At 44.5% G+C, this 27,649-nt stretch overlaps 1 protein-coding gene across 1 annotated transcript in view; it reads right to left on the bottom strand.

The window, feature by feature from the left end:
* jhy (junctional cadherin complex regulator) overlaps nucleotides 1–27,649 on the bottom strand; it is a 95,831-nt gene that overhangs the window by 20,668 nt on the left and 47,514 nt on the right. The window contains 6 exon segments of the mRNA XM_034179111.1: nucleotides 2,606–2,611; nucleotides 5,266–5,321; nucleotides 5,324–5,351; nucleotides 11,659–11,737; nucleotides 17,591–18,117; nucleotides 22,422–22,502. Of these exon segments, the coding sequence (XP_034035002.1) occupies nucleotides 2,606–2,611; nucleotides 5,266–5,321; nucleotides 5,324–5,351; nucleotides 11,659–11,737; nucleotides 17,591–18,117; nucleotides 22,422–22,502 (777 nt within the window).

The following is a 27,649-nucleotide window of genomic DNA, read 5'->3' as shown; positions in this document are numbered from 1 at the left end:
AAGGACGAACCGCGGGATTTAGATGGGCTCATCGATCTAGTCATACGACTCGACAACCGGCTAGAGGAACGCCGTCGGGAACGAGGCGAAGGGCGTGGCCAGGCACGCGTCGTCCCTCTCCCTTCCAGTTCCGACCGAGCTCCGCCCTCCCCACGCTCCTCTGTTCCTGCGCTCCGTGCGCCTACGGCTCCCCCTGCTGACGAAGCTATGGACACGAGCAGGGCAACATTTAGGGCACCTGGAGCACAAAGGAGGCGGGCCCACGGAGCTTGTTTTGTTTGTGGCTCGATTGAGCATCTGGCAAACGACTGCCCCGAGCGGTTAAACTCCAACGCCCGCCCCTAGAGACTGGGCCAGGGGTGGGCCGAAACATTCACGTGGGACACACCCACATTGCCACACGACTCCCAGTCACGATCCTGTTTGAGGATTCAACCCTGAAGGCCCCAGCACTGGTGGACACGGGCTCCGAGGGGAATCTGCTAGACAGTAGATGGGCGAGGGAGATAGGGCTCCCTCTGGTGGCTCTTACCTCGCCTGTGCAGGTTCGGGCACTAGATGGCTCCCTACTCCCACCAATCACGCATAAGACACCTCCAGTAACTCTGGTGGTGTCAGGTAACCACCGGAAGGTGATCGAGTTCTTTGTGACTCAGGCCACCTCCCGTGTGGTTTTGGGTTTTCCATGGATGCTAAAACACAATCCCTGGATCGATTGGCCGTCCGGGGTAGTGGTTCAGTGGAGCGAAACCTGCCATCGGGAGTGTCTAGGTTCCTCGGTTCCTCCCGGCTCCCAAGCTAAGGAGGAGGTCCGAGTCCCGCCCAATCTGAAGGCGGTGCCGGCGGAGTACCATGACCTCGCTGACATGTTCAGCAAGGATCTGGCTCTCACGCTTCCTCCCCACCGCCCGTATGATTGTGCCATTGATTTGGTTCCAGGCAGTGAGTTCCCGTCCAGTAGGCTGTACAACCTCTCACGGCCGGAGCGTGAATCAATGGAGACCTACATCCGGGACTCATTAGCTGCCGGGTTGATCCGGAATTCCACCTCTCCGATGGGTGCTGGTTTCTTTTTTGTGGGTAAAAAGGATGGCTTGGCTTCGTCCATGCATTGATATAGGGGGTTGAACGAAATCACAGTTCGCAATCGATACCCGTTGCCCTTGTTGGATTCAGTGTTCACCCCCTTGCATGGAGCCAAAATCTTCACCAAGCTTGATCTTAGGAATGCGTATCATTTGGTTCGGATCCGGAAGGGAGACGAATGGAAGACGGCATTTAACACCCCGTTAGGCCATTTTGAGTACCTGGTCATGCCGTTCGGTCTCACTAATGCTCCCGCGACTTTCCAAGCGTTGGTAAACGATGTCTTGCGGGACTTCCTGCACCGGTTCGTCTTCGTGTATCTGGACGATATACTCATCTTTTCCCCGGATCCTGAGACTCATGTCCGGCATGTCCGTCAGGTCCTGCAGCGGTTGTTGGAGAACCGCCTGTTTGTGAAGGGCGAGAAGTGTGAATTCCACCGCACTTCTTTGTCCTTCCTGGGGTTTATCATCTCCTCCAACTCCGTCGCCCCTGATCCGGCCAAGGTTGCGGCGGTGAGAGATTGGCCCCAACCCACAAGCCGTAGGAAGCTGCAACAGTTCCTCGGCTTTGCTAATTTCTACAGGAGGTTCATTAAGGGCTACAGTCAGGTAGTTAGCCCCCTGACAGCCCTGACCTCACCAAAAGTCCCCTTCACCTGGTCGGATCGGTGCAAAGCCGCGTTCAAGGAGTTGAAACGGCGCTTTTCGTCTGCACCAGTTCTGGTGCAGCCCGATCCTAGCCGCCAGTTAGTGGTTGAAGTGGATGCCTCGGACTCAGGGATAGGAGCGGTGCTCTCCCAGAGCGGGAAGACCGATAAGGTCCTTCACCCGTGTGCCTATTTTCCCGCAGGTTGACCCCCGCTGAACGGAACTATGACGTCGGCAATCGGGAACTCCTTGCTGTGAAAGAGGCCCTCGAAGAGTGGAGACATCTGTTGGAGGGAACAGCCGTGCCATTCACGGTTTTCACTGACCATCGGAACCTGGAGTACATCAGGACCGCCAAGCGGCTGAACCCCAGGCAAGCCCGCTGGTCACTGTTCTTTGGCCGTTTTGACTTCCGGATTACCTACCGTCCCGGGACCAAGAATCAAAGATCGGATGCATTGTCCCGGGTGCACGAAGACGAAGTCAAAACGGAACCGTCGGATCCCCCGGATCCCATCATCCCGGAGTCCGCTATCGTGGCCGCCCTCACCTGGGACGTGGAGAAGACCGTCCGGGAGGCCCTGACCCGTGACCCGGACCCCGGAAACGGACCAAAGAACAGACTATACATCCCACCAGAAGCTAGGGCTGCAGTCCTGGACTTCTGTCACGGTTCTAAGCTCTCCTGTCACCCTGGGGTGCGAAGGACCGTGACAGTCGTCCGGCAACGCTTCTGGTGGGCATCCCTGGAGGCCGACGTCCGGGACTACGTCCAGGCCTGTACCACCTGCGCCAGGGGCAAGGCCGACCACAGAAAGACCTCAGGGCAGCTACAGCCACTGCCCGTGCCTCATCGCCCCTGGTCCCACATCGGCCTGGACTTTGTCACGGGTCTCCCGCCGTCCCAGGGAAACACCGTCGTCTTCACGATAGTGGACCGTTTCTCCAAGGCGGCCCACTTCGTGGCCCTCCCAAAGCTCCCAACGGCCCAGGAGACAGCGGACCTCCTGGTCCACCACGTCGTCCGTCTGCATGGTATACCATCAGACATCGTCTCCGATCGCGGTCCCCAGTTTACCTCACACGTTTGGAGGAGCTTCTGCCGGGAACTGGGGGCCTCGGTCAGCCTTTCGTCCGGGTACCACCCCAGACCAACGGGCAAAGCAGAGCGGGACAACCAAGAATTGGAGCAGACACTACGCTGTGTGACAGCCGCGCAACCGACGGCCTGGAGTACCCACCTGGCCTGGATCGAGTACACCCACAACAGCCAAGTGTCATCAGCCACCGGCCTCTCCCCGTTTGAGGTGTGCTTGGGGTATCAGCCCCCCTTGTTTCCGGTGGTCGAGGGAGAGGTCGGTGTGCCCTCGGTCCAGGCCCACCTACGGAAGTGCCGTCGGGTGTGGCGTGCCGCCCGCTCTGCTTTGTTGAAGGCCCGGACAAGGGCGAAGAAACATGCAGACCGGCGGCGGGCCCCGGCCCCCACGTATCGTCCTGGGCAGGAAGTGTGGTTGTCCACCAAGGACATTCCCCTTCAAGTGGACTCCCCCAAGCTCCAAGAACGATACATCGGTCCCTTCAAGATCCTCAAAGTCATCAATCCCGCCGCAGTGAGGCTTCAGCTTCCGGCCTCGCTGCGGATTCACCCAGTGTTTCATGTCTCCCGGATAAAACCCCATCACACCTCACCCCTCTGCACCCCGGGTCCGGCACCACCTCCTGCCCGGATCATCGACGGGGAACCGGCTTGGACCGTGCGCCGGCTCCTCGATGTCCGTCGAATGGGCCGGGGTTTTCAGTACCTGGTGGACTGGGAGGGGTACGGCCCCGAAGAACGCTCCTGGGTGAAGAAGGGCTTCATCCTGGACCCGGCCCTCCTGGCCGACTTCTACCGTCGCCATCCGGACAAGCCCGGTCGTGCGCCAGGAGGCGCCCGTTGAGGGGGGGGGTCCTGTTGTGTGGGCCGCTTGAAGAGGAGGTACTGCTGGCCACCACCCCACAGAGGGCGACCTGCCTGGAGTGCGGGCTCCAGGCACCAGAGGGCGCTGCCGCCTGATGAGAGTAGCAAGGGGTGACAGCCTGTCACCCATTACCGGACACAGCTGACTTCCACTCAGCACAGAGGTATATCATCAGGGACGGCGTCTCCACCTCGATGCCGAGATATCGCCATTGGAGAGAGAAGGTAACATCTCTGCAGCATATTCTGTGTTAATCGATAAACTTGTTAAACCTTTCAGGACAGTGGACTACCGCAGGCCGCAGTGACTAGATAAGTACTCACCTTCCTGCTTTTTTTGGGACGAGGAGGTGGAGGCAGCTTCTCCCCTCTCCGTGTTACTGGGTGCAGCCGCATCCACACCTGTGTGTTGTTGCCTCTCTCTTGCCAGCAGTACCGGATCGGACGAGCGGAGGCAGTGGCCACCTGGGAATTCGGGACTTGGCGGTTCCAGTACTTCCAGGGTTCGGTGGGCAGAGGAATCTGGATGGTTCCGGTTCGACCTGGACGGACGTCTCCTACCTTCGAGCCTGCCCAACACGGACACCAGCAGAATTCGGCTATCCCCAAATGTTGATTGTTGTATTGGTTTGTGCTCGTTTCACAATAGTAAAACTTGTTATTATCTTTCCATTGTCCGTTCATTGCGCTCCCCTGTTGTGGGTCCGTGTTCCTACACTTTCACAACAGTGACACGTTGATCTGGGAGCTCAACGGACAGGAGGAGCGTGTCTGCTCACAGCCGTGGCTGTTCAAGATCTCTGCTCCCTGGACTCACAGCTTGAGAACACATTCCGTGTTGGGAAGGAATGAGCTGACACCATTCCTCTCCGCGTGTCTCTGCCTGCTTTCCTTAAGTGGAAATATAATAAAACATCTTTCGCATTTGTGCGGGCTGCAGTGGCTGCACACAGCGCACTATCCCTATCTCTGTTGCTTTCAGGCATTTTTCCCACACTGATTACAGGTCAGCGATGGTAGCGCCGTGCGTGTAAAATTCTGTCTTGTTATCAGAGCTTATCAGTTCGAATCCCATGAGTGACTTTTTTAACCAGGGTTATTTAACTGTGGGGTTCTGTATTATGTCCCCTTTTATGTATTATTTATATCAACTCAGTGATATTCACTAATTATACAGCTGGTTTTTATTTTATTGTTCTCCACATAAGCAGCATGATGTGCTGCAGCTGCTCACACTGCGTTCTGCTCAAAGACACCACTGCGTGTACGCCTGCCCATCAGCTCGATGTTCATGTGGTTCACTCATATGAGTTGTTTCGCCAGGAGTCACCCTGAGTTGTACTTATTTGTTCTATGTGTGAAGGGGACCTTACATAAGGACTTTTAAATTCCAAAAATAAGTAAAATAGACATATAAAGGTGCAGTGGGCAACATCATGGATGCTATTTCATGTTGATGAACACAGATTGCTGTCCCACAGTGTTTCATATTAGTGAGCCATGGAGAGTGATATAATTCTATAAAATTCTGGCCTACCAGAACAACAGATGTTACAGGTCAGTACTTACTGTCTTTTCGGTAGCTGCATAGTCTGGACCCAGGCCGCGCAGTTTCACTGTGGTGTCAGCTGTTTGTACTCTTTTAGAGTGTACGCCTAAGAGAGACAGACAGGAAAAATCACAGGTCATTAGTGTCCTAGCTGACTGACATCCTGACACTTTTGATTATTGCATTATTGCACTGGTAGCACTAAGAACAAATTCTCAACTATTGCCATCCATTTTGTTGTCTGTAATTAATTTAGGATAAAAATAAATAAATAAAAATGCAATCACCAACAACACACTCAATCATACCCAATATAACGCAGGTGAGGACAGAGTTTATTTGTGAATGAAACAGTTGTCATAAACTTTTTGATGGGCTGTTTGGCACAAATATACAGTATATAAGTGCAACTAATGATACATTAAAAGCCCATATAACAGAACAGTGAATGAGTGCTTCAGAGGCCGGTCTTTAACAAAACCGCTGCTGATAAAATCTCATCTACAATTTAAAAAAAATGGACGACGGACAGATGGATGGACAGACAGACAGACACTTTATTTGCTATTTGTACTGACATACAAGGTTTGAATACATTGGAATTCTTGTGCAGAGCTCACAAGTAAACAAAAACAAAGGTCCAAAAGTATAAAAGGTATAGTAGAATAAAAAAGATACCCAGTGCACCTGAAAAAAGAAATATATTTCAAAGTGTCAGGTTAATGGGAATAAAGAACAGCAGTTATTGCACACTTATATTCCAACACAGTGGATACTGCACAGATAACAAAGTGTATATTGCACATGTAGATCAAATAAATATTGCACGAATGACTGTTAATTCAAAAGGAACAAGATACAAATAATGAATGTTTATGAGTTCAATGGTATGAATATTTCACTGAATTAAATATTCATTCCATTGAAAGAATGTAAAAACAGTCATTATTTGTTTTATATAACGGCTAAAATAGATCCTTGTCATTTGATATTTTAATTTAGAAGCACAGAAAGGGACTTACATTTTTGTGTTCCACTGTAACGTGTAGTCCAGTGATGCTGCGCACTTACTTCAGACTTCATAAAAAAATAATAATAAAAAAAAAAAAGACTGTGTAGTTCCTCAGTTCAGCCAAAAATCACATCAGCATTTCATGTGAACAGGTCTTCATGCATCCAGACGGCTTACAGCGTAGTGGATTTTGTGTGTGTGTGTGTGTGTGTGTGTGTGTGTGTGTAGCAGCGTCAGTTAGCTCAATCAAATCATCGTGTCGTTGTCCCCCGTGCGTACACACACGCAACCAGCTCGGTCGACTGTGTACGTCCTCAGTGCAAGCGAAAAAAAAAACCATTCACGTCAGAAATGAGTCCAGCTTTTCTTTCTCTCCTCCTGCTAACAGCCTCCAGACAGCACAGGATTTGTTTTGTGTGTGCGCGCACGTGTTGTGCGTGCGTGCGTGCGCCCTCGCATGTGTGGGCGCGAGCATGTGTGGGTGCGCACATGTTCTCGTGCACGTGTGCGCGCATGCGCGAGGCCGTGCGCATGGGCAAGGACGTGCACACGTGCGTGCGTGTAGAGTGCAATGGTACCAAACGTATGGAACCAAATTTGCACTCTAAATGGAACTAAGCTCTCTAAATGCAATGCCACACAAATGGGATGAATTAATCCATGTCATGTGATATACAAAGCACCAATCAAATGACAAGGATCCACTCAGCCATTATATAAAATAAAATATTGCACATTAGGTTATAGTTGAATGTAAATATTGCCTAGTGGGTTTTGGTTGTAAACAGTCCACTACTCTGAGTTCAGGGATGCCATCAGTCTGACTGTGGCCTGAAAAAAAAAAACTTTTATGGATATCATTGTGTATGGAACAACAGGAGGATTTTGGACAGGAGAAGTTTTTTAATAAGTTCTATTTCATGATCAGTCATGCACACGGAAAAGCATAATACAATTTTAATGTTGCTCACTGGTACCTTTCTAACACTTTAAAATTCTTGTGCACTGCATTCCTCAAAGGTCACCATCCATCCAACAATTTTTGGGGTATTGTGACATATTTTCCATGGATTTTAATTGGAGTTTACAATTTTAAAAGTATTATGTATGCATAAAAATGGCAGCCAAGCATGAGATCATGGGCCCAGCAATATCAAGTGCAAGCTACTAAGTATTGAAATCCTGTCATGTACAGTAAAATGCTGAAGACCTTTTCCTGAAGCTTAAGGAATGGAGTCCAAGTGATTCAGACAAAGTCAGAAAAGATGTTTTGCTTCATGGCTTATCCAAAAGCAGTACTGACTATGTCTGTATGTGTGTGCACATAATCCACAAGCTTATCATAGACAAAAGGAGGTAATCACTCCAGACTGCTCCAGAATTAGCCATTGGTCACGGATTCAACAGAGCACCTTTCTATTCATGCCTTCTGTCCAATCCTTAAGTCATGCTCATCTACTTTCTTGTCCAGGCACCATGGCTAGACTGATTTACAAACTCAGCCTGTAATCTTGTCAGACATGATGTGTGACATAAAGACAGATAGAAGGTCAACGATTTGGGAGTGTTGGACACCAAAGGAAGGACTCGTAAAGGTTCCAGTATGAATAATTTATACACTCCATTTTGGGTTGTCCCCAGGATTATTTATCAATAGGTTTAAATAAATGTGAGCCTGATCCACGAGCCGCACACCAAGTGTGAAGAGTTCAATCATATGATGTAATGAATGATGTAATACCAGAACTCTTCACTGTGGAGAAAAAAAAAAACTAATGCAAACAACCAAATCCTTTGTACAGAGAACATGTAAAAAGCACGAGACTGAGCTGGGATTTCATTCTGTGAAAGCTTTTTGTTTTAATTTACTGAGGAACAGTAAATTCATATTCATGCACTGATCTGCATCAATGTATCTGCAGGAAAGTGTTCTCATATGATAGAACGGAGTGTGGTCCAAAATGCACAGCTGGTATAGGCAGGGGCAAGTGTGACTAAAATAAGGGGCAACTAAAATAAGTACTTAAGACATCACCTTTTTTTCAGTAAATATATTTCTAAAGGTCCTACCGACATGGAATTTTCACCAGATGTCGGTAACAACCCAAGTAATCCACACATATGAAGAAACCAAAACAAATAAGTACAGAAATGAAGTTATGTGTAATAAAATGTAATGACACAGGGGGAAAATGATTGGACATGCTTACTGAAATTTATTTAAAATGTTCTACAAAGGCCTTTGTTGGTGATGACAGCTTCAAGACATCTCCTGTATGAAGAAACTAGTCGCATGCATTGCTCAGGTGTGAGTTTGGTCCATTCTTCCACACAAACAGTCTTCAAATCTTGAACGTTCCGTCGACCTCTTCTATGAACTCTGATATTTAGTTCTTTCCATAGATTTCTATTGGATTCAAGTCAGGTGATTGGCTGGTCCATTCTAGCAGCTTTATTTTCATAATCTGAAACCAACTAAGAGTTTCCTTGGCTACGTGTTTGGGATCACTGTCTTGATGAAATGTCCACCCTTGTTTCATCTTCATCATCCTGGTAGATGGCAGTAGATTTTCATCAAGAATGTCTCAGTACATTTTTCCATTTATCCTTCCTTCAAATATACGTATGATGTTGCCAGTGTCATCCACTGGAAACCAGCCCTACACCATAATGTTCCCACCTCCAAACTTCACTATTGCTCTGTTGTTATTGGGGTGATGTGCAGTGAAATTTGACCTCCAAACATGGTGTGAATTATTGCATGCAATGAGTTAAATTTTGGTCTCATCTGACCAGACGGTATTCTGCCAGTATTTTACAGGCTTGTCTAAATGTCGTGCAACGAACTTTAAACAAGCTTCAACATACTTTTTCGTCAGCAATGGAGTCTTGTGTGATGAGCATGCATAAAGGCCATGGTGGAACAGTGCATTACTTATTGTTTTCTTTGAAATAATTCTTCATACTATGTCTCAACAACTGGTCCTTGGATCTTGGACAACTCTTCTGATAATTCTTTTCACTGTGCCAGAAATCTTGCAAGGAGACCGGTTTATGGTGAAATGTTCTTTCGACTTCCAAATTAGGGCCCCAACAGTGCTCACTGGAACCTTCAGAAGTTTAGAAATTCTTCTGTAACCAATGCCATCAGTATGTTTTGCAACAATAAGATTGCGAAGATCTTAAGAGAGCTCTTTGTTTTACCCATCATGAAATGTTTCTTGTGTGACACCTTGGTAATGAGACACTTTTTATAGGCCATCAGTTAGGACTGAACCAAATTATATTAATTTGCACTGACAAAGGGCAGGATTGCTTTCTAATTACTGATAAGATTTCAGCTGGTGTCTTGGCTTTCCATGCCTTTCTGCACCCTCCACCCCACCCTCTTCAATGTGTTCAATACTTTTCCCTGTGTCATTTATTATTTACATTATTAAACACATAACTTAATTTTTGTACTTATTTGTTTTAATTTCTTTATACACTCAACAAAAATATAAATGCAACACTTTTGGTTTTGCTCCCATTTTGTATGAGATGAACTCAAATATCTTAAACTTTTTCCACATACACAATATCACCATTTCCCTCAAATATTGTTCACAAACCAGTCTAAATCTGATAGTGAGCACTTCTCCTTTGCTGAGATAATTCATCCCACCTCACAGGTGTGCCATATCAAGATGCTGATTAGACACCATGATTAGTGCACAGGTGTGCCTTAGACTGCCCACAATAAAAGGCCACTCTGAAAGGTGCAGTTTTATCACACAGCACAATGCCACAGATGTCGCAAGATTTGAGGGAGCGTGCAATTGGCATGCTGACAGCAGGAATATCAACCAGAGCTGTTGCTCGTGTATTGAATGTTCATTTCTCTACCATAAACCGTCTCCAAAGGCGTTTCAGAGAATTTGGCAGTACATCCAACCAGCCTCACAACCGCAGACCACGTGTAACCACACCAGCCCAGGACCTCCACATCCAGCGTGTTCACCTCCAAGATCGTCTGAGACCAGCCACTCGGACAGCTGCTGAAACAATCGGTTTGCATAACCAAAGAATTTCTGCACAAACTGTCAGAAACTGTCTCAGGGAAGCTCATCTGCATGCTCGTCGTCCTCATCGAGGTCTTGACCTGACTCCAGTTCATCGTCGTAACCGACTTGAGTGGGCAAATGCTCACATTCGCTGGCGTTTGGCACGTTGGAGAGGTGTTCTCTTCATGGATGAATCCCGGTTCACACTGTTCAGGGCAGATGGCAGACAGCGTGTGTGGTGTCGTGTGGGTGAGCGGTTTTCTGATGTCAGTGTTGTGGATCGAGTGGCCCATGGTGGCGGTGGGGTTTATGGTATGGGCAGGCATCTGTTATGGACGAAGAACACAGGTGCATTTTATTGATGGCATTTTGAATGCACAGAGATACTGTGACGAGATCCTGAGGCCCATTGTTGTGCCATACATCCAAGACCATCACCTCATGTTGCAGCAGGATAATACACGGCCCCATGTTGCAAGTATCTGTAGACAATACTTGGAAGCTGAAAATGTCCCAGTTCTTGCATGGCCGGCATACTCGCCGGACATGTCACCCATTGAGCATGTTTGGGATGCTCTGGACCAGCGTATACGACAGCGTGTACCAGTTCCTGCCAATATCCAGCAGCTTCGCACAGCCATTGAAGAGGAATGGACCAACATTCCACAGGCCACAACCTGATCAACTCTATGCGAAGGAGATGTGTTGCACTGCATGAGGCAAATGGTGGTCATACCAGATACTGACTGGTATCCCCCCCAATAAAACAAAACTGCACCTTTCAGAGTGGCCTTTTATTGTGGGCAGTCCTAAAACCACACCTGTGCACTAATCATGGTGTTTAATCAGCATCTTGATATGGCACACCTGTGAGGTGGATGGATTATCTCAGCAAAGGTGAAGTGCTCACTATCACAGATTTAGACTGGTTTGTGACAATATTTGAGGGAAATGGTGATATTGTGTATGTGGAAAAAGTTTTAGATCTTTGAGTTCATCTCATACAAAACGGAGCAAAACCCAAAGTGTTGCGTTTATATTTTTGTTGAGTATATGTTGTATTACTCCTTGATTGATTGACTTCATGTCAATAGCACCTTAGAATTTGTTTGCTGAAAAACATGGTGGCGTGTTAAATACTTATTTTAACCGCTGTATGTCTTTAAAACCTTGCTTTGCGTGCAACACTGATGTCGGCTATTATAGCTGCGATGGGTCTGAAATTTATGAAATAGAAGGAGACTGAATGCACAGCTGATGATCTGTGTGAAAAAAAAACCAGGCACTGGCTGGTTGCCCATACCAGTCGCTTTCTAATGACAGCACATTATTGAGCCCAGTCTTTGCAGAAAATCAACCGTCATCTTCTTGTTGAGGCCACTGAAAAGACAGGTTGACAGGTCCATGCATACTGCGAGATCATCACATCGATGTTTGCTAAGTGACAGGCAGGGCACACAATGAGTAACTGTAATACCAACCAATATCACATGAAATTTTATGAGATAATGCAACCAATGTGTAAGAGCGTGCATCCTGCCCATTACTCAGCAAACATCGTCGAGAGTCTCTGCAATGTATCCGGCGTGATCGAGGTACAGTAGTGTTCAGAATAATAGTAGTGCTATGTGACTAAAAAGATTAATCCAGGTTTTGAGTATATTTCTTATTGTTACATGGGAAACAAGGTACCAGTAGATTCACACAAATCCAACAAGACCAAGCATTCATGATATGCACACTCTTAAGGCTATGAAATTGGGCTATTAGTAAAAAAAAAAGTAGAAAAGGGGGTGTTCACAATCATAGTAGCATCAGCTGTTGACACTACAAACTCAAAACTATTATGTTCAAACTGCTTTTTTAGCAATCCGTGAATTACTAAACTAGTATTTACGAGTAGTTGTATAACCACAGTTTTTCATGATTTCTTCACATCTGCGAGGCATTAATTTTGTTGGTATGGAACCAAGATTTTGCTCGTTTACTAGTGTGCTTGGGGTCACTGTCTTGTTTAAAAACCCATTTCAAGGGCATGTCCTCTTCAGCATAAGGCAACATGACCTCTTCAAGTATTTTGACATATCCAAACTGATCCATGATACCTGGTATGTGATATATAGGCCCAACACCATAGTAGGAGAAACATGCCCATATCATGATGCTTGCACCACCATGCTTCACTGTCTTCCCTGTGAACTGTGGCTTGAATTCAGAGTTTGGGGGTCGTCTCACAAACTTTCTGCGGCCCTTGGACCTAAAAAGAACAATTTTACTCTCATCAGTCCACAAAATTTTCCTCCATTTCTCTTTAGGCCAGTTGATGTGTTCTTTGCCAAATTGTAACCTCTTCTGCACATCTTTTATGTAACAGGGACTTTGCGGGGATTCTTGCAAATAAATTAGCTTCACACAGGCGGTCTTCTAACTGTCACAGCACTTACAGGCAACTCCAGACTGTCTCTGATCATCCTGGAGCTGATTCAATGGGTGAGCCTTTGCCATTCTGGTTATTCTTCTATCCATTTTGATGGTTGTTTTCCGTTTTGTTCCACACGTCTGTTTTTTTTTTTGTGTCCATGTTAAAGCATTGGAGATCATTGTAGATGAACAGCCTATAATTTTTTGCACCTGCGTATATGTTTTCCCCTCTCCAATCAACTTTTTAATCAAACTATGCTGTTCTTCTGAACAGTGTCTTGAACATGCCATTTTCCTCAGGCTTTCAAAGACAAAAGCATGTTCAACAGGTGCTGGCTTCATCCTTAAATAAGGGACACCTGATTCACACCTGTTTGTTCCACAAAACTGACGAACTCACTGACTGAATGCCACACTACTATTATTGTGAACACCCCTTTTTCTACTTTTTTTTACTAATAGCCCAATTTCATAGCCTTAAGAGTGTGCATATCATGAATGCTCGGTCTTGTTGGATTTGTGAGAATCTACTGAATCTACTGGTACCTTGTTTCCCATGTAACAATAAGGAATATACTCAAAACCTGGATTAATCTTTTTAGTCACATAGCACTACTATTATTCTGAACACTACTGTATGCACAGAAATTCTGCAGGTGAGAAAAGAATGTTTTGGAGATGTATTTAGTCACCACATTTATAAACATATTCCAAAAAGATTTGCTATTATAGCTACTTGAATTCAAGGAGTCTTTGTGCTCACCATGTATAATAAACACATCTCTATTTATGTCACTAATGTGTAAAAGACAGTGGTCTAGTTAGAATTTGTTCCAGACACACCTGCATCGTGACAAACCAAAGACACAGAAAGAAAATTAATAAAATAATCAATCTTTCATGGTCCTGTGCCTCAAACACTCTAATCTCTAATCACCTTTTCCTCTAACACTTCTTCAAATGGCTTTTCAGGGCTTGCAGCATGCTGTTTTATATACTAGTCATCCTCTTACAGCAATTAAGCATATCGTAGATGGACTAGACAATTAGCTTGATGTTTTGTGCCCTTAGTCACCAGAACACTCTGCACAGATTAGTCCCTGCATGGACACAGTTGAGGGGATTATTTGGGACTTCAAAGACACTTTTTTTGTAGAGCGTCTCATGTATATGGATATTAAAGGACAATGCCACTCAGTTTAAGCATTGATGTGTCACTTGTGTTTGGTTAAAGAACTGCATTATGTCATTTTTTGTAGACACGTTCATTTTATTTTGTTCATTCACATTTCTGGATTATTTATTCAAGGTGCTACCTCATGAGTCCGGCGGTTCACTGCTCATTCACGGCCTCCTCCCAACATTAACCACATTAGGTCTAATGTGTTTATTGGAAGTTTTAAAGGGGAACAGAAATGCTTTTTGAGAATTTGTTTGTGCATTCCCTTGGTAAAAATGAAGTGTTATTCATACACTTGCAGAATGTTTGAGCACAGTGTAGATAATATTATTTGAATCAAATTTGCCTCTAAATTGACATGTAAACCACCATTGGCTGAAGTCAGTGGAGGGCACTTCCGGTTGACGTCACTGGTTGGGGTCTTCTCTGCTGGGGATGCGTGCAGTACAGATACCAACATAGCGAGCAACGCATCACTGCACAAACACCTTCCTCACAATCAGAAAAGTCAGAAATTTCCGAAGATGTGCTTTCACTTGTTGATCCCGAAGCCATGTTGTTGGTGCCCAAAGAGGTCATATATATAAGAACTAGAGTCCGCACTCGCACTGAGCTGTGTCCTGGCAAGGAGGCGTGGCCGCCATTTTAATTCCAGACAGTTTACTGAGCTCACTCATTGAAGTTCTATTAGTCTCATCAAGAAACAGGTGGAATATGCCGGAAAGCTGCGAATGTTGGCAAAGCCACAAACGGAGGAACAAGGGAGACAATATTTCCTTCCATAAGTAAGTGGTTTTGGTTATCCTTGATACTTTGTCCATGATATTTGGTTGATAAACAGGTGGATGTTTCCAGCCTGTGCCTGTGTCGTCCGAGGACACGGACGATACTTACACACACGACTCACAGAGATGTGCACACACACTACTGACTTCATGAATGAAACCTCTGTCAATAAAGGATAATTGTGTAAAACAAAATAAATAAAAAAAAAAAAAAAATATATATATATATATATATATATATATATATATATGTTTCGTAATGGTTTTAGGAGCTACGCTGAAAACAGTAGTGCAGCTTCACAGCGCAGATCCTTGTAACTTTCAACATTAATATTTTGGAATGTGTGCGTATCAGAGTAAGTTTAATACTTTCCTGATATGATTTAATGTTAATTCATTTGACTGGTTCGATATCCAGGTCCGAATGGCATTTTTACACATATTTTGCGAGTGTTTTGTTGAGTGTGTTCACTCCGCGAATCCCCATTGAAAATGCATTAACATCCGGGAACTTGGTCAATATTTGCCTGGTTAGGAGGCGTTATGTCGCTGTCCATGAAGGGACGTTCATGTTTAGTGCGCAGCAATGGGAGTTGCGGACTCTAGTAGTCATATATAACCTCTTTGTTGGTGCCTCTGGCAGGGAATCTCAGAACGAGGCTCATCTTCCCCCAACCAGTGACGTCACCCGCCTGACCTGCATAAATGGCGGCAGCCAGTTGATGTCAAAGCCTCTCAGACCACGACAAAACAAGGTTTTCTGTACATGTTTTTTGGTCTTTAGTGTTTCTTGAACTATCAAAAGAACACATTTTTTGTGTTTATTCATGCTATAAATAATCCGTGAGAATTTCTGTTCCCCTTTAAACAACAATAACATGAATTCAACCTTTCTCGAATTTCAAACAGACACTGGTGTTGTGCATAGCAGTGCCTTATAAGAACAACAGAATTTAAGGTATGACGAATAGGTTTCAAACATGAGTACTGGTCTGCAACACAAGCTGAACAGTACTTTGAGGCAGTCCATTACTCAGACATACTAACCTGATAAGGGACTTTGCCTTTGCTGTTTCTGTTTGTCCATTCTGAACCAAGTAGCTCTCAGAGCTGTCACTATTAACGGACCCGGATGCATTCACATTCTGTCGGAGGTTCAGGTCATCCACTTTGCTGGACCATAAGCTTGCCTATGGGGGAAGTACTTCATAAGGAGCTGAGTCCTGTGTCAGTGTAGTTGCAGGGTGCTGGAGCCAATTTTCGGTTTCAGTCTGATTCTCCCCTTTCCCAGGACAGGAGCCACTTTGATGCTTCTGGCCTGAAACAACAAATTAACAGGATAAAAGACAATATTGTTGAAAAACAAACAAAAACAAATTTGCATAATTTGGGGTTCATTCAGGAACCTTTGGTTATATTTATGAACTTACTTGTAAAACAAGTGCCTTCTTACATTTAAGAACAGGAGGAAAATTTTTTTTCATGAATTAAGCAAAGGCAATCTGTGCAAAATATTCAATCTCCACATTAGGTTTCTCTTTCAGAGGCAAAAACAAATTATGCTGTTTGTAATCACCTAAAAGAAAACCGTAAATGTGAAAAGTAGTTTCACATTTTTAGTTATTTGTATTTATTTATTTAAAAAATGACAATTATCATTAATGGCACCAAAACCCTTTGCACAATATTGTGTATATAGTTCAAATTTCAAGATTTGGAATTTTTGTCCTGGTGGAAGACTACATTCTAATGAGTGCGCTTCTTACTGTTTTGTTGGATTTGCCTCATAATAACTGACCTGATTTAAGATCTTTAGTGAGTAATACCCTCGTCACACATATGCCAACTGAGGCCGAATGACATCAGAATGACACATCCGGCCACAATCGAGAAGTATTGAGGTGCGGTCTGAAGACCTACGGACGGCAATCTATGAACAGTCTACATATTTGGTCCCATTTGCTCAACTGTCCCGAGTGTGTTGCACATGTTCAAAACACTCTTGGCACCATCAAGATGGAATGCACATCTGACGGCGGTCTATGTGCAGTTTTTGCCTCATCTGATCGCAGTCTACATATTCTCACAGTATCAAACAGCATCTCAAACGATTTGATTGCGGTTGATTGAGCTCTGAGATCGATCGGTCACAGCATCTGCCGGCATGTTAATGTCCACCACCAATGGACCCCGGCCAGGGAGGGCAAAGGAAATGTTGATATGTAATAACATGTATGTGGCACACATATCTCATGTACAGTAAATGTGAACAGCGCGCTATCAAGCCAAAAGCACCGTGTGCCGCTGCCACTGTGCCTCTCTGTGGTCTCACGCACAGTAATGCATCATAGAGCACATCAGGCATGGAGCTGAATGGATCTCACTGCTGTAATATACATATTATTACCTGATCACCATCTAAACTCTGTAGGAGGTGTGACGTGGAACTGTATCGCCAGTCCATGAAAACATTATTAAACATGAAACTCGCCTCCAGCACAGAACCAGGATCGCTTCACAGCGCAGCGTGCACAGGACCCAAACCACAGCCTGTGGTGAAAAGCCTCTCACCCGGCTCCTGTGTGCTGCAAATAATCACGGCCAAAATTAAATCCTATGTGATAATCCAACCGACATCACGGTGTACAGAGTTGTGTTGTGCTCCTGAAGTGAACAAAAAAGAAAAAAGAAATTAAAGTTCGCTGGAAAGGCTGCATCTGACGCATGATGTGACTACCTGGCCCACTGCCAGCAAACTTTCAGCAAAGGTGTTCGGTGGCACACGCGCGCAGGCTTAGTGGCTCATGCAGCTGTTATGAAAACACAAACACAGAGACAGAGACACACACACACACACACACACAGACACACACACACACACACACACACACACGGCTGCTTTACCTTTGCCAGTGTCCAGGAAACTTTACTGGGTTCCAGTGATGAGGATCCACAGTTAGCTTTTCCTGAAACATGTGGGAGGACTTTCCTGGATTTGTTTGTTGATACTTTGCATCCAAGACAAACTGTGATTCCTGTAACTGACCACTGGCAGAAGAAAACTGTTGAAGATTAGCATCACTGCCGAATGGAGAGTTCATGCAACTGTCATTCAAACTGAGGTTCTGATTCAGAAGGGAGCGAACAGATGCCAAGTTGATTATGGAATCTTGACCCTGCTGCTGCACAAATGGAAGGAGATGAGATGTAGTGTTGAGGTTGATGTTGAGGTGGATGCTGGGAGGTGAAGGCTGTGTTCTGTCTATGACTTTCTTAGGTTTTGGCTGACTTTTGGCTGCAGGTCTTTCTAATGGGAGGTTCAAACAAGGACCCTGTTGAGCATTAACCCATAGGGCAGGTGATTGCTGATGTTGACAAGAGATGGTGTTCTCTTTCCACTTGGTTTTCTTGTCTTTACTGAGTTGGGTGACCTGGACAAGAAGCAGAATTAGCTATTTTTTTATTTGAGTACTTTTGATTAAGTTATATTTTAATGACAGAGCACAACACAAGACCTGTGAAGTCTCAGAAGCCTGTGTAAAGCACAAAGTATCAGCTCTAAATCTACCCATTTAAAACACAAAAACAACAGCAGGAAAACATGAGCATTGGATGAGAGGCAAAATTCTTTCCCAAGTGTAAAGAGAGCTGGCACTCTTCTTCACATGATCTGAATAAAATTATTTCAGACAAAGTCTGCGAGCATGTGCTTCATGCATCTAATATCACTGATTTAGCAAAAACCAATTTTTCTTATTCCAGGGGGGAAATGTTTATATTTCTCTGCTTTACTTAATCCAGGGGCAAAAAAAACTTTACAATTCTGTCTTGGTGCCTAAATAACAATACTCCATTTTCCGCCTTTCTCACTTTAATTCTTGATTTATACTTCTTGCTATTTGTTATTATATCAGACAAGCTTGGCCAGAGTATTTGTGTTCAAAACCCCAAGAGACCATAGATACAGGCTGCTGATAGCTACTGCTGACAAAGGATATAAAACAATGGACAAAGGATTAAGAAATACATTTTCAACAATTATGCTACACAAATCCATAGATTTTACACTACAGTTTACACATGGTTAGGGGCAGAGATTATGAGATTCAGAATAAGGGTGGACAGCGATATATATTATATATATATATATATATATATATATATATATATATATATATATATATATATATATATATATAATATATATATATATATATATAATTCATGTTTTATCTACAACAAGGAAGTTTTATTGTTGTGTGGGCCGCTGAAGAGGAGGTACTGCTGGCCCACCACCACCAGATGGCGCCCTGATTGGAGTGCGGGCTTCAAGCACGAGAGGGCGCCGGAGTCACTGGGAGTGACAGCTGTCACTCTTCATCAGCACCAGCTGTCACTCAGCCAACTCATCACCATCTCCATAAAGGCCGGACTGCGACTCCACCTCCTCGCAGAGAAATCAGCTACCATCCAGGTAACTTCTCTGCTGACTTAACACTGACTAATAGTCTGAACTTCTTTGCAGCCATTTTCCTGTGGTGTGTCCTTATCTGTGGGATTGGCGTTTGGTGTGATCAGCGACGGCTTCGCTTCACACCCCAACCAGATAAGTGGTTAGACAGGAGCTGCACGAGTGTGTGATTGGAGGTGGAGGTTCTCCCTCCTAATTGTGTACAGACTGTGGGATTACTGAGTGTGCGACCTCACACTCATCAGGACTGTCTCTGTTCTCTGCCAGCAGTACCGGGTCTGACTGCTGAAGACAGCGGCCACCTGGGGCGCAGGGCTTGGCGGCTCCGGTGTTCTTCAGCTCCATTGGCAGTGGAAGCTGTGTGGGATCCGGCTCTTCTCTCGCCAGGCGTCTTCTATCGTCAAGCCTGCCCACATGTCACCTGGTGTATGATTGACAGTCACCATATTGTTATTGTCTGTACGTCGTTGTACAATTCACAACATTAAACTGTTACTTTTGGCTTATCCATTGTCCGTTCATTAACGCCCCCTGTTGTGGGTCCGTGTCACGACACTTTCACATTTATGTGCAGTTACTGATGTGAATAATCGGCAAATCAACATGTCTACTCCATAAGGAATGTGGTATTCACCCTACCATGCATGGGAAGAAGACTTACAAAGAACTACACAATCAACTTTACAAACTTGTATGTGACCTCAAGGAAGGCCGGAAGATGCTGCAGGACATCAGCCACAACCTGCGTGCTGGACAGCCGACATTTAGATCTTATTGATTCCTTGTACATATACCGTAATATATTTTGTATGGATTAAACAATGATACACTGTAATAATATTTTGTATTCTTTACACATTGATACACTGTGAGTGTGATACTGCAACATGTGATCTTATTTCTAAACAAAGAAAGAAAAAAAATCCATCAAAAAAATTTGAATATTTATGTTTAAATATTTTAAATATTTGGCTTCGTCAAATCAGGACCTTCAGCGTGCACTGGGGCGGTTTGCAGCCGAGTGTGAAGCGTCCGGGATGAAGATCAGCACCTCCAAATCTGAGGCCATGGTTCTCGACCGGAAAAAGGTGCATTGCCCTCTTCAGGTCGGTGGAGTGTCCTTGCCTCAAGTGGAGGAGTTTAAGTATCTCGGGGTCTTGTTCACGAGTGAGGGACGGATGGAGCATGAGATCGATAGACGGATCGGTGCAGCATCTGCAGTGATGCGGTCGCTGTATCGGACCGTCGTGGTGAAGAGAGAGCTGAGTAGGGGGGCAAAGCTCTCGATCAGGTTGTCCTAAAAGTTCCCTAAAAAGCCTTCAGTTAATTCAAAATGCTGCAGCTAGAGTACTGACGGGGACTAGGAGAGCATATCTCACCCATATTGGCCTGCTTAAATTTTCATTGTTACGCAGATGATACCCAGCTTTATCTATCCATGAAGCCAGAGGACACACACCAATTAGCTAAACTGCAGGATTGTCTTACAGACATAAAGACATGGATGACCTCTAATTTCCTGCTTTTAAACTCAGGTAAAACTGAAGTTATTGTACTTGGCCCCACAAATCTTAGAAACATGGTGTCTAACCAGATCCTTACTCTGGATGGCATTACCCTGACCTCTAGTAATACTGTGAGAAATCTTGGAGTCATTTTTGATCAGGATATGTCATTCAATGCGCATATTAAACAAATATGTAGGACTGCTTTTTTGCATTTGCGCAATATCTCTAAAATTAGAAAGGTCTTGTCTCAGAGTGATGCTGAAAAACTAATTCATACATTTATTTCCTCTAGGCTGGACTATTGTAATTCATTATTATCAGGTTGTCCTAAAAGTTCCCTAAAAAGCCTTCAGTTAATTCAAAATGCTGCAGCTAGAGTACTGACGGGGACTAGAAGGAGAGAGCATATCTCACCCATATTGGCCTCTCTTCATTGGCTTCCTGTTAATTCTAGAATAGAATTTAAAATTCTTCTTCTTACTTATAAGGTTTTGAATAATCAGGTCTCATCTTATCTTAGGGACCTCGTAGTACCATATCACCCCAATAGAGCGCTTCGCTCTCAGACTGCAGGCTTACTTGTAGTTCCTAGGGTTTGTAAGAGTAGAATGGGAGGCAGAGCCTTCAGCTTTCAGGCTCCTCTCCTGTGGAACCAGCTCCCAATTCAGATCAGGGAGACAGACACCCTCTCTACTTTTAAGATTAGGCTTAAAACTTTCCTTTTTGCTAAAGCTTATAGTTAGGGCTGGATCAGGTGACCCTGAACCATCCCTTAGTTATGCTGCTATAGACGTAGACTGCTGGGGGGTCCCATGATGCACTGTTTCTTTCTCATTTTGCTCTGTATGCACCACTCTGCATTTAATCATTAGTGATCGATCTCTGCTCCCCTCCACAGCATGTCTTTTTCCTGGTTCTCTCCCTCAGCCCCAACCAGTCCCAGCAGAAGACTGCCCCTCCCTGAGCCTGGTTCTGCTGGAGGTTTCTTCCTGTTAAAAGGGAGTTTTTCCTTCCCACTGTAGCCAAGTGCTTGCTCACAGGGGGTCGTTTTGACCGTTGGGGTTTTACATAATTATTGTATGGCCTTGCCTTACAATATAAAGCGCCTTGGGGCAACTGTTTGTTGTGATTTGGCGCTATATAAAAAAATTGATTGATTGATTGATTGATTTACCGATCGATCTACGTTCCGATCCTCACCTATGGTCATGAGATTTGGCTCATGACCGAAAGAAGGAGATCGCGAGTACAAGCGGCCGAGATGAGTTTCCTCCGCAGGGTGGCTGGGCGCTCCCTTAGAGATAGGGTGAGGAGCTCGGTCACTCAGGAGGAGCTCGGAGTCGAGCCGCTGCTCCTCCACGTCGAAAGGAGTCAGTTGAGGTGGCTCGAGCATCTTTTCCGGATGCCCCCTGGACGGCTCGCTGGAGAGGTGTTCCGGGCACGTCCCATTGGGAGGAGGCCCCGGGGAAGACCCAGGACACGCTGGAGGGACTACATCTCTCGGCTGGCTTGGGAACGCCTTGGGGTTCCCCTGGAGGAGCTGGGTTAGGTGTGTGTGGATCGGGAGGTCTGGGCGGCTTTGCTTGAGCTGCTGCCCCCGCGACCTGACTCTGGATAAAGCGGAAGAAAATGGATGGATATGTTTAAATATCAAAAAACCTAGAATGTCATTTAAAAAATTGTAGTTCATGTCCAAAACATCCTATATTCAGTGTCCAAAATGTCCTACAATCCAGAATAAGTGTCAAGCTCCTACCCTAAGCGGTTGTGTTTTCTGCTCCAAGTCTGAACTGTCTTCTGTGTATGCAGTGGTCGCCCCTGTTGGAGTTTCATCCAACTTTAGAAAGCCGAGAAAATAAAGACACACTGTTACAGAAAAGTCTAAAAGGTTTTTTTTTTTAATAAATAAATAAATCAAACAAGATGTAAAACCAAGATGGTCACATATTCCTGATGTTTTATATAAATATTTATTATATTCAACTGGGCAGGGTTCTGGAAACCAGCTGTTTAGGTGTTTTTGTTGGCAAAGAAAAGTTTACTGACCTTGACTTTGTGCATGTTGCTGTTATCATTGTTAAATTAATGGATACCCTGACAGCAGTACCTACAAAGCTAAGTGAGGAATCAAAGTGCCTGGGTCTGCGACTGCCCTGGATTTAGACTAAGATCCAGGCTTTCAATGACTCCCTGGCCTCACGCTGCATACAGAGACACATCTGATGGTTAAGTGTTGAACTGGTAGAGGCATTCACTTATCTTGGTAGTGACATTCATCTCTCCAAGTACTGAGCTTTGACTTCTAAAGACACCTGGAAAGGGTTTATGGAATCATGAGGTCATTGAACAGAGGTGTTCAGTGATGCCAATATCTTCACAGGAGAACAAAGCTCCAAGTCTTTGGGTCCTGGTGCATCCTGTCTTGCTGTATGGTTGTGAGACTTGCATGCTAACCAGTGATATAAGGCGACCTAAGAGATGTGTTTGAAACTAGGTCTCTTTGCAGGATGACTGGAATGAATATATGTCAAACAAGTGTTTACTTGGGGAGATTTAGATGACAAGTATCGTTTGCATCATGAGAGTGTTAGCTACAACATTTTAGCCATGTGGCAAATTTCTCTGTGCTTGATCCAGCTCATAGGTGCTTGAGTGTTGACAACCCCAATGGCTGCAGAAAGCCAAGAGGACACCCATGCTTCACCGGGTTACTTTGAAGAGGTGGGGATGGACCAGTTTTCTGCCTGGGTCGTTGCCATCCAGGGCCCAAAGTGTTTAAACAGAATCATGGAAGCAGCAAGGTGTGACACCAGATTTGACTTGACTTGAACTGGGAAGTTAGTGGTATGTAGCACCACACTGACAGTTTGGTGAAATCAGACCTGAAATATCAAAAGCTGCACTCCATGAAAATTAAGTAAGGTATATCTTCTAAGTACGAGGTCTGTTAATAAAGTAACGGTCCTTTTTTTCAAAAACTATATGGATTTCATTCATATGTTTTTATGTCAGACATGCTTGAACCCTTGTGCGCATGCGTGAGTTTTTTGTCAGAGGACAAGTTTGGACATGTCCAGCTCTCCACAATTTCTCTGTTACTTACTGGACTGGTAAGCATTGAAAGCCGAGATAGGCATGTCCAAACTTGTCCTCTGACACGCCGAAACGGAGGTGTTCCGTTGTCTCGCTTCCAAAGCGAATCGGTCTTTACGTGCGAAGCCTCCGCGCGGCTTTCCATGACAAAATCTCTTGTTAAAAGCGAAATCTGCCGGAATATGGCTGATGTCCAGCTCTTGTGATAACCAGAGAAAGAGCACACGACGGTCTCGTATCCACAAAGCCATCCGTTTAGAAATGGTCCGGTGGCTTGTGCCGCATCGTCGCAGCTCAGAGCGCAGCGCGCTGAGCATCCTTAAAGGGGTCCTTAAAGCTGTAGTAACAGTCCTTATTCTCTGTGAAGCCCGTAAAAGTTTCACCAAAAGCCAGATAAATTTTTCGAATGGTTTCCAGGTGTCTGTCTCTAACAGCTTCTGAAAAAATTCTGATGGAAAAAAAGTCCTTTTCATTCCGCCATTTCCAGACAATGAAAATCCGACGAGGGGGCAGGACCACTCCTTCCCAAGGCGTGTTCACAGGCGAATGATGTCACCAACAGGCATGGAAAAACTCACGCATGCGCACAAGGGTTCAAGCATGTCTGACGTAAAAACATATGAATGAAATCCATAGTTTTTGAAAAAAAGGACCGTTACTTTATTGACAGACCTCGTATGTCTTTTAAGAAACAAGCTCTGTCACAGTCTATATGAGAATACAGTAGAAGTTAATTTGGAGTTCTATCTTTTGCAGCTTGTAAGGTAGAAATAAAAGGTCTTATGCAAAAAAAACAGCTACTGACAAATGTGTTCATTAATAGCACATACAAGTGATTTATTAAGAGAACTTCCTGGGAACTCAGTGGGAGCCATTTACAAATTAGCTGCTGTCATAAAACCTATATGTTTTCAGTAACTGACTGAATGTTGCATTACTTTGAAGCCATTTTAATCAGAGTATCATACATAAATTACATGTCATAACTGTACTGATGTCAGTGGCGGGCCATGCATTTTACACATGCACCTCCAAATAAATCTAGTTTCACATAATAGTTCCAAATCACTGTGAGCAGGTTTACACATGGAACTGACACAAGTATCTGTATTCATGAGCACTAACCTGAATCTGTCATAGTACACCTTTATGAGTACATAGTATTAAAAAGTGGAAAAGAAATTTCAGAGAAGTCTGAAAATGTTCTTGTATGAAGTTCGTTGGACCATCTGTGACTAGTGGTCTAAGGTGTCCAGCAGGGATGTGATTCACATCTGATTCAAGTTCAACTTATTCAGTCAACTGTTGGGGGAAGTGTAGTGACACGGACCCACAACAGGGGGTGCAAATGAACGGTCAATAGATGAGCCAAAAGGTAACAATTTAATGTTGTGAATGTGCACAACGATGATACAGACAATCACAGAATCTGACAGCAGTCAATACACCAAGGTGACGTGTGGGCAGGCTCGGGGATAGGAGACGTCTGTCCTGAGAAGAGCCGGAACCACACGATTTCCACCGCCACAGAACCCGGAGAATACTGGAGCCGCCAAGTCCCGAATTCCCAGGTGATCACCGTCCCCGACTGTCGGATCTGGTACTGCTGGCGAGGAGCACAAACAGTGAGATGTGGGTGTGTGCACACCCAGTAACAAAAACAGTCAGAAGGTGGAAAGTCACCTCCACCTCTAATCACACACACGTGCAGCTCCTGTCTAACCACTTATCTGGTTGGGGTGTGAAGCGAAGCCGTCGCTGATCACACCAAACGCAATCCCACAGATAAGGAAACACTTACAGGAAAACGGCTGCAAAGAAGTTCAGACTATTAGTCAGTGTTTTCAGTTTAGCAGAGAATTACCTTCACAGGTAGATGATATCTCGGCAGCGAGGTGGAGATGACATCCGGCTTTTACGGAGTGATGAAATGAAGATGGGTGACAGCTGTCATGAGTTAATGTGTGACAGCTGTCACTCGCGGTTGTGTCCGTGGCGGCAGCGCCCTCTCCTGCCTGAAGCCCACACTTCAGGCAGGGCGCCCTCTGGTGGTGGGCCAGCAGTACCTCCTCTTCTGGCGGCCCACACAACATCAACCAAATAACATTTAAAAAGGAAGTCTTTATTAAAAAGAAAAACCTATGAGTGTCCAATTTCTTACCCTCAACCAAATCATATTACATCAATTTACTGTTCAAGTTGGTCCTAATGCACCAGTTTGACGCAGACAATATGTTCTGTTAATGCTGTAATGAAAATCATTTTGTTAAATTTGGGACTCCCCTCAGCTGCAGAGGACCATCTGAGTGGATCGATGGTATTGACAGACTGAACACGTTTTATACTGAATGCCACTAATTCTGTAAGCCTGAATAGGCAAAGGTCACAACAAAAGGGGTGGATCCATTTGTAACATATACATCAATAAACGTGTTTGTAAAAGTTAAAAGGTTCAGCCGGTCATATTTATGCTGTACACTGGAACAAAACCTGAGTTCTTGGTCTGTTGGATAATGTACACCAAATGCTTGAAAATCTCAAGGGAAAACAACAATTTAATGTTTTTAAACAGTATAGCTCCTTATTCTTTTGACAGTCACTTGAACTAATAATGTACAGTACATTTACTTTCTGACATAATATGTGAATGTACTGAAAATTATTTTAAGATTTTAAATGACAGAGGCAGCTCAGTCACAGGTGTGATCAACTATGTCCAGCAGTGGACACACTCAAATACTCTATGGCTCTCACCTTTAACCATTTCCCCTGCCACTGGCTTTTGTTGTCCATTATAAAAATCCAAATCAGCTGGAGAAAATCAGCAAACTTGTATTGCATTTTGAACATGATAAGCTGTGTAATACCTTTTCTCGTAAATTGGAAGACCCGTAATTGCTTGTCTGCATGTCGATGCCACAACAAAGTCTGGCAATTGCAGCTAGCTATATTACCTCCTGTACCCGGGAAACATCTTCTTTTTGCAATAAAGACTTCAAAGGGGCTATGTTTCTTGAATTGCATTTAGCTGCTATTGTGGCCAGCCCAGGTAATCTTGATTAGGTGTTTAGACTGCGGCAGGGTATACAGTGGCAGAGAGCTCCCCAGAGCTTTGGTCTAAAGCTATTAAAAGATTGTACATTATATTCCCCTGGCTTTGAAGTGAGGGTCTACAAGAGGAGAAGGGACTCTGAGGGCTGAGTGCAATAGTAGATTGATCTGCTACTTCTGCCTTTATCAAAGGGACCTGGGCTCCGACGAAGCTAATCATTGCTACCGCCACTCTACCACTTGGCCCAGCTAAACATTTGTTGCATTAGGAAATTGTGTACATTTAATAACATGGCTGATTACATGACCAGTTGCCTTCATGTGGCTGTTCTTGTGCAAAAGACAAAACGGGTGCTTTAAAAGTGATAAGCAGCAACTGACATATCAACTGTGGAAACTGATGCAAGGTGTATAAGGTGTGTTACTATGTTTTGAAAAAAGTTACAATACAGAGGAAGTGGAGATCCAAATTCTGAAAAGCTCCTTTTGGCATTTTAAAACGTCCCTACCACTGGTGTTTATTAGATTCTGTAAAGATATAATCTTGAAGAGACCAAAAGTCTTTGATTATAATTTATCATTTGGGTGCGTATGAACTGAAACAGATTGATTCCAAAGCCAGAAAACACAACACAAAATGTCAATGCGACAAACAGATACAAATTTCCTTTTGTTATTTCATGTGATGTACTTTTTTCCATTTTACCCTATTTTAGTGCCTTAGTGCACATGACGCAGGAATCGTGTGCAAACCGTGTAATGTTGTCCCTGTCGCCAATGCCTTGTACACCTGTTGCTGCAACTATTTGCGCACACAAGTGCCTGAAAGACAAAGTGTGC

The sequence above is a fragment of the Thalassophryne amazonica genome, chromosome 9, assembly GCF_902500255.1.
Source record: "Thalassophryne amazonica chromosome 9, fThaAma1.1, whole genome shotgun sequence".
NCBI classification, from domain to species: Eukaryota; Metazoa; Chordata; class Actinopteri; order Batrachoidiformes; family Batrachoididae; genus Thalassophryne; species Thalassophryne amazonica.
The sequence above is the reverse complement of the archived record's forward strand: the minus strand, read 5'-3'. Positions and strand labels throughout refer to the sequence as shown.